The sequence below is a fragment of the Sorex fumeus genome, unplaced genomic scaffold (genome assembly GCF_029834395.1).
Source record: "Sorex fumeus unplaced genomic scaffold, SorFum_2.1 ptg000015l, whole genome shotgun sequence".
Taxonomy (NCBI): Eukaryota; Metazoa; Chordata; class Mammalia; order Eulipotyphla; family Soricidae; genus Sorex; species Sorex fumeus.
Genome location: NW_026606072.1, coordinates 16,888,328 through 16,896,094, shown reverse-complemented (window position 1 = coordinate 16,896,094; position 7,767 = coordinate 16,888,328). Strand labels below are relative to the sequence as shown.

Here is a 7,767-nt window from a genome sequence, read left to right as displayed (position 1 = left end):
TAAAATAAGAGGGGGTTATATTTGGGAGTGTTCTGGATAGGTCACAAGAAATATGCCGGAATCATGAACTTAAAATATTTTGCTGGTCTATGACTTTCTCTGATTACCCCCTACCTATAAAATAATTAGGAAAAGCTTCCCGACTGTAGCACATTTATGAGGGGATACATCAGGAGCACTTTCCTTTCACTGGCCCAACTGTCTTTTTTCTTTTTTACCAGACACTCATTATTATAGTGTGTGTATGGCAACAAATGATTTATTTCTAATTCCAGGGAGAACAAATTGTTTAAAACACTTTTTTGGTTCTGTTTTTTGGGCCATATCCAGCAATGCTCAGGGCTATTCTTGGATCTAGTGCTCAGTGTTGCTAACTATTTCATAGTTTATTACTTATGATGTTAGTTTGGAGAACTCTGCAGTACAGGAAAATGGACCTGGGACTCCTGTTCGCGAAGCATGTGCTCCAACTTGTTGGGCTAACTCTTCTGCGCAACAACTTGGCTTTTGACTTACATGCTGTCAAATAGCCAATTAAATAAGATTTTCCATTCTTCAAGTGGTGTTAGGGTGTTTTCCAGATAAAATATCTGTCATCATATCATACTGGCACATCTGTGGATTAGATTTAACTGAATCTAAAATTATAAGGTGATTAGGACAACAGAATTGAACTAGGATAAAGAACAAGGCAGGCAGCTCAAGGAGATTCATTATTACTTATGATGCTAGTTTAAAAAAATGACAGCATAGTTTAGACAGGTCCTTTCATGTTTAAAAAGGAAGTCTTAAAGTATCAATTAACTTTAATGAGCAGTCTTTCTACTGATATGTACATATATATATCCCTAAAGCCATTCCAACTGTACTTATCAACATCTGGAAGCAGTACTGGGAAAACCACATGCTTAATTCCTAACTTCAAACATATTTTTGTAAGAAATCTTTTGTAAATTCTGGAAGGAGGCTGTGGAAAGTGAGCAAAAAAGCACTTTAAAGTATATTTTAATGTCTGAGTTATTACGGATACAGAGGCCTGGAATTCAACTCTAGAGCAATTTGGAAACTAGAGAAAAATATCAGCAAGAGTGCAACTAGACATGAAGAGCTGAATGTACTATTGTTAACTGAAGACTTATCCTTCCTTCCTTCCTTCCTTCCTTCCTTCCTTCCTTCCTTCCTTCCTTCCTTCCTCCCTCCCTCCCTCCCTCCCTCCCTCTCTTCCTTCTTCCCTTCCTTCTCATATACTTAGTACACAAAAAATAAGGTTACATGATTATTTTAATAATCAGAATAAAGGCAAACTTATAAAAAAAACTTATTTTGGGGGGAAGGTATTTGAATAATCAGAATAAAGGCAAGCTTAAAAAAACTTTTTTGGGGTCAGATATTTGGGCCACACCTAGTGATATTCAGGGTCTTTTTCTGGCTCTGTACTCAGGAATCACTCCTTGGAGTGCTCAGGAACCATATAGGCTGCCGTGGATCAAACCTGGGTTGGCCACATGCAGGGCAAACACCTTACCCACTGTATTATTACTGACACCTAAAGGCAAACTTTTAAGCCGACTAAAAAATTATCAAACTCTATAAAGTTTTAACAGTGCAACTTCTCACCTTTTTAAGTGTCTATTTCGCCACATATAGCACCAAGTTCTTGTCTAGCCCAGTGTCATGGTGATCAAGAAAATCTTTCATTGACAAGCAAAAGCTTAACAAACCCAGATCTGCATTTTGAAAAGCACAGGAGGAATGTATGGAAAAGGAAAGAGAAGACAGGAGTAAAGGAAAAATAAAATATTTCTCAGAGGAAAGGGAACAGAATGTAAGACACCAGCGCTCATGGAACTGAGAACAGAATGGTAAGAAGCAAATGAAGCAGAAAATAATATGCACATGTGCATCAGAATCTACAAATTATTCATGTTTATTGAGTAAATTAGGTTAAAAGGTGGATAAATGATGTCTGTGTCTTTAAGGGACTCTTAGAAGAATTGGAGAGTGTGTAGATTTGTATATAGGTCCTATGCTAAATTGAAAAGGTGACACTTGCACTGGACCTTAAAGTTTATGTTCCCAGCATGGTTCAATGAAGATACTCAGAAGAAGAATTAACTATCCCATTAACCCCAAAGATCATAATGGTACCTAAATATTTAAGCTTTTATATTCTGTATCTCTGTCTTTTTTTATGAAGTCCTCTTTGAACAGCTTGCCTTGTATTGTCCTTATTTGCACACTCATGAATCTTCAACTGTGTTTCATCAATGAAACACCTTTAAATAATACTGCATATTCTTTCATCAAGGAAACAATGCTCAGAGTATTGAATTAATAGTAAAAGAAGGTATAAATAAACGTGGCAAAGCTCTTGCCTCCACAGAGAATTATTCTTTGATTATTTAAAAGTATCACACAATTCTTGGGTCTTCTCTATTATAGAATTATGAATGTGAGTTTTGACCTGACCCAACTGTGCTCAGGGCTTACTCTTGGGTCTGTGCTCAGGGATTACTCTTGAAGTTTCTTGTGAGACTACATGGGGTTCTGGGAATCAAACCTTGGCCAGTTGTGTGCAAGAAAGTGCCTTATCTACTGTACTTCTCTCTGGTCCCCAATCTGTATTGTACTCTCTCACTATTGAAAAATAAGCATATCTATAAATTAGCTAAGGAGAGTGTAGGTGTTACCTTCGCATCACTGCATGTTTTCAGAACATTGGTACCTGTGATTAGGAAATAACAATTCAAGAGACCTTGTGGTACAATTCCAATCTGAGATTTCTACATAGGTGGATTAGTAAGAGAGGGTGGAAATAGTATAAAATAGGATAAGAGAGGGTAATAGTATAAAATTCATTTCTAAAGGATACCTCAGTTCTTTCCCATCTCTGGAAGAAAATGGATAGAGCAAATGTCTTCAGTCTTGTTCTGCCTTTGAAGACTATAATGTGTTTCTTCCTATTTATTTAAAAAAATTTTATTGGTTGCATACCATAGTGCTGAGAGGCTACTTCTTACTTGTTTGGGAGTCCTAGTGGTGCTCTGGAGGACGCTATGCAATGCTGAGCAATGAACTTGCCTGCCTGAATATGAAGCATACACTCTAGTCTGTTGAGCTCTTTCAGGCAAGGGCTCCAGATCTGGATTATCAAAAGGTGTTATTGCATGAATTGGATCTATATGTGGATTCTTCATCTTCATCTTAGACTTACTGAATGAGAATTTCTGAGCCAGGACCAGGGAATCTGTGCTTCTATAAAATATTCCAAGTAATTTGGTACTGAGAGAGGCTGGTGACCTGCTGATAAATAGCAAATCAATTATATTTCCTCAATAGATGGCAATGATTTTAAAATATTAGATGTGATATGGCCTTTTCCTCCCCTTAAATTTCATCCATCTGTCAGTGTTGAGGAACAAGAATATATCCAAAGAACCTAGGTTTAAATGTCTGATTGTATTATGGAATCCATATTTTCATGTTATGATCTGAGGTTCAATTGTTTCTTTTCTTGGAATTTCACTCTACTAGTACCATAAACTCTCTGTTGATGAAAGATGTACTTTTTTTCCCTATAATTGAGAATGTAGGTCAGAATGTGTGAGAGCTCTTCTGCAAATGGAAAGTGTTGCAGCATGTTAATCCAAGGTATTATTATTATCATTGCCATTATCTCTACCTACTAATTACCCAAAGATCTGCTTATCCACTAATATCCAACTTTTAAATTGCTATTACATGGAATTTATGTTCTTATCTGACTAGTCATCTTTCTTGAAAGAAAATTGACTTTTAGGCTTTTATAGTCAAATGTACCAGGTGCAAAATTATAACATATGGTATGAATCAGTGGTACAAATTAAAAAGGATCCCTTTGCATCATTCTCTATTACTTTGGGAAGGATTGAAAGGAAATGACAGGAAATGTTAGTATGAATTTTAATTTATTTAAAATTAATTAAAAGTGAAAGGAAACTCTAAGCCATAATATAAAGCACCTTTGGAGATTTATTTTGGTTAAGTTTTTTAAAAAATTGTATTGTCAATAAGAAAGTAATAATCATTTTTTGGGGGGAATATTTGATTTTAAAATTGCTTAGGACTGGGGTGATTATTGAAAGAACTGGAGTATATATCTTGCATGTGGGAGCCCCAGTTTTGAAAATGGACAACACATGGATTCCTGAGCACGGCAGGGAGAGATCCCTGAGGACTGAGTGGGAAGTAGTCCCTGAACACTGCAGGCTATGACCCCCAAACTGGAAAAAAAATGCTTAAAGATTATTCCAAATTGGATTTCAAAATACAAGTATTATTTCCTAATTAAGACAAAAAGAAAAGAATTTCCTCCTTTTTAAGGATCTAATAATAAAAGGAAAAGTGAGAATCTGATACTGTTTTAATAAGCAACCATAATACTTTAATTTTTAGAAAAAAACCTGAAAAATTCATATAATGTTGATATTCAGATAATCAGGAATCAAAAAATAGATAGAAATAAATATACTTAAAATTTTAAAAAGTAATTATTGGGTTCATCAAAATACATTCATATATTGTAGGAAGAGACACTGATTTTTCTATGAAATTAATCTCAGAAATATTCTGCTTAAAATATTGCTACTTAATGGGCACATTAAAGCATAGTTATCCTAAAATATTTTCAAGAATAAAACTAATGATCTATATTGGTTCTGAAATTTATAACTTATAAAGATATTATGGTTTTGTTTTTCTTACAGTGAAGTCTTTGAAAGAGAAATCTCAAATCATAGCTTACAAAAATATTCAAGATATTTTATGCAAATAGAGATAAATTTATCCTTGTCAAATTGGAGTGTAGTAACATTAATTCGACATTACAGATCTCTTTATTTTAACATGTTTTAAGTTCAGTTTTTCCTGTCTTGTAAGTAGGATGAAGTTCAATTAGTAAAACATTAAAACGTGTATTTGACCAACAGAACTCCATTCTGAGCTGTAAATTTAGTTGATTTATACACAACATTATTTGAATGTTAGCTGTTTTATTATATTTATTTAATAAAGGTAATAAAATCCATCGTTTCTAAAACAATGAGTGTTGAGCATTTCAAGAATTCACATTGACTGTTCAGATAGCCAGATATATCAGTGTTTTAAAAATATTACATTTTATTTCTCCACTGCTTATGTATATAAGGGTATTATTGACTCATATAATTCATTATTTGTATTCAAAGAAGTGAAAAAATGTAAACTGATATAATTTTCTAAATTCATGCACATTTTAAAAACAGGATAGATAGGCTTCTATTCTTAAATATTTTAGCAAGAAAAGTATATAAAAGTTTGCAAATTCTAGTTATCCGTTCTGAAATCACATTTCCCATGAGTTTATTCATAACTTACTTTAAACAGGTCTACATTTTGTTGAACTACATAAAGATAAAGAAAATAGCATATGGCATCAGAATTCTCCTTGACAGAGGTCACGATATGGTCAGTTAGGCAGGAACTCACAGGACTTGGATGAAGAGAAGTTTTCTAGTTTTCATATGCGCAAGAATGGTCTATTTACCCCGACTCAATTAAAAGTTGATAAAGAAGTACTTCATCGACTTTGACAAAGTTGATAAAGAAGTACTTTGATCTAGAAGAAGGGAGAACGTAAATCCAGGCAAGCCCACTTAAAAGCATTTTCTATGGACGATGGGAGGGCCAGCTTCGTCATATTCCTGCTTACTAATCCACATCTGCTGGAACGTGGACAGGCTAGCAAGAATGGAACCCCCTATCCAAACCGAGTACTTCCGCTCTGGGGGCGCTATAATCTTGATTTTCATGGTGCCAGGGGCCAGGATTACAATTTCCTTCTGCATCCGATCAGCAATACCTGGATACATAGTGCTGCCTCCAGACAGCACTGTATTAGCGTAGAGGTCCTTGCGAATGTCCACATCGCATTTCATGATTGAGTTGAAGGTTGCCTCATGGATCCCACTGGATTCAATGCCCAGAAAGGATGGCTGGAAAATGGCTTCTGGGCAGCGAAAACGTTCATTCCCAATGGTGATCACTTGCCCATCCGGTAGCTCGTAGCTTTTTTCTAGAGCAGAGGAAGCAGCAGCATTGACCATCTCTTGCTCAAAGTCCAGGGCCACGTAACACAGCTTTTCTTTGACATCTCGAACAATTTCTCGCTCAGCTGTAGTGGTGAAGTTGTACCCTCGTTCTGTCAGGATCTTCATGAGGTAATCAGTCAGGTCTCTGCCAGCCAGATCCAGACGTAGAATGGCATGCGGCAGGGCATAGCCTTCATAGATGGGCACAGTGTGGGTGACCCCATCTCCGGAATCCATCACAATGCCTGTGGTCCGGCCTGAGGCATAGAGGGACAGTACAGCTTGGATAGCCACATACATGGCAGGAGTATTAAAGGCCTCAAACATGATCTGAGTCATTTTTTCCCGGTTGATCTTGGGATTGAGGGGTGCTTCAGTGAGGAGAATGGGATGCTCATCTGGTGCCACCCGGAGCTCGTTGTAGAAAGTGTGGTGCCAGATCTTCTCCATGTCATCCCAGTTGGTGACCACTCCATGCTCAATGGGATATTTCAGGGTCAGGATGCCTCTTTTACTCTGAGCCTCATCCCCTACATAACAGTCCTTCTGGCCCATGCCAACCATGACTCCCTGGTGCCGGGGACGCCCTACCATGGAGGGAAACACAGCACGAGGGGCATCGTCACCACCAAAACCCGCCTTGCACATCCCTGACCCATTATCTACCACCAAGGCAGACAGCTCGTCATCAGTCATGGTGTTGGCTGGAATCTTCTAGATGGGTGAACAGTAGTATACAGAGTGATGATCAGGCTGCAGTGTGGAAGAGAGGGAGAACCAGATGAAAACACTCCACAGCTGTCTTCACAGAGTGGAGTCTGGGCTGTGATCACTGGTATTTAAAGGTACACACTGGCTCCCCCCACCCCAGTCCTATCCCACCAGCTTATTCAGCATTTCTGGGTGTGGTTGACTTTGAGGTATTAATAATGATAATGATGATCATATAACTCATTAGACTAACATCCTTCATAAAGTGAAAATTGACTACCAAGTGGCCAAATCCCAGGTTACTGTAATTAGGCAACCCACACATGGCTGCCAGCCTGTTTTAGTGCAGTCTCTAGAGAAGTACTGATGAAACAACAGGGGCCATAAAAACCAGATGAAAGGAAGCTGGTCCGCAGATGGTTAACTATGTGCTAGAAGACCAATCCCATTTCTGTTACCATCAGAGTCCGTTTCCCCCAGACTAGCTTTAATCTTTCATTTTTTAAAATTTTTTAAAATTTTATAAGCTACTTCACAATATTTGATTACATTTAATATTCAAACATAACTTCCCACCACCAAACTCAGGATGTTTCCATCCAAGCCCTAAATGCTTGTTCCAAAACACAAACGAAAGAATATATTTCGTATTGTCTGTTATGAAGAACTTCTGAACATGCTTACAAAAAAAAATTTCATATAGGAAACAATGTGAAGATTGTTCTATTTTGGCAAGAGCCATTAAGACATTCTATAGGACATCACTAACTTGTTAAAGTTTGGGTGATGTGAGCTAGGGTATTTATGTCTGAAAATATGTATATATGCATATATATATTTCCATCTATGATTTGTTGTCTACTGTCTGAACCCCATCAAATATGGTGTGGCAATTATGGAAAATGGGTAGGGAGTGTCTTATGATGTGTTGTGTAGACACATTAGTCTA

General features: G+C 37.1%; 1 protein-coding gene across 2 annotated transcripts; it reads right to left on the bottom strand.

The window, feature by feature from the left end:
* Window positions 1-5,672: 5,672 nt before the first annotated feature.
* ACTBL2 (actin beta like 2) lies at window positions 5,673-6,803 on the bottom strand. Of its 2 annotated transcripts, XM_056112135.1 has the most exons (2): window positions 6,675-6,803; window positions 5,673-6,548 (listed from the first exon to the last, which is right to left on the bottom strand). In XM_056112135.1, the coding sequence occupies exons 1-2, from the start codon at window positions 6,801-6,803 to the stop codon at window positions 5,673-5,675; spliced, it is 1,005 nt and encodes a 334-aa protein (XP_055968110.1). The 2 variants fall into 2 exon arrangements, with proteins under 2 accessions (XP_055968110.1, XP_055968109.1); XM_056112134.1 differs by having other exon boundaries at window positions 5,673-6,803.
* Window positions 6,804-7,767: the final 964 nt, after the last annotated feature.

What these genes read in the sequence shown, in the direction of transcription:
- ACTBL2 (XM_056112134.1), bottom strand. Translation starts at nt 6,803, where the DNA reads ATGACTGATGACGAGCTGTCTGCCTTGGTGGTAGATAATGGGTCAGGG.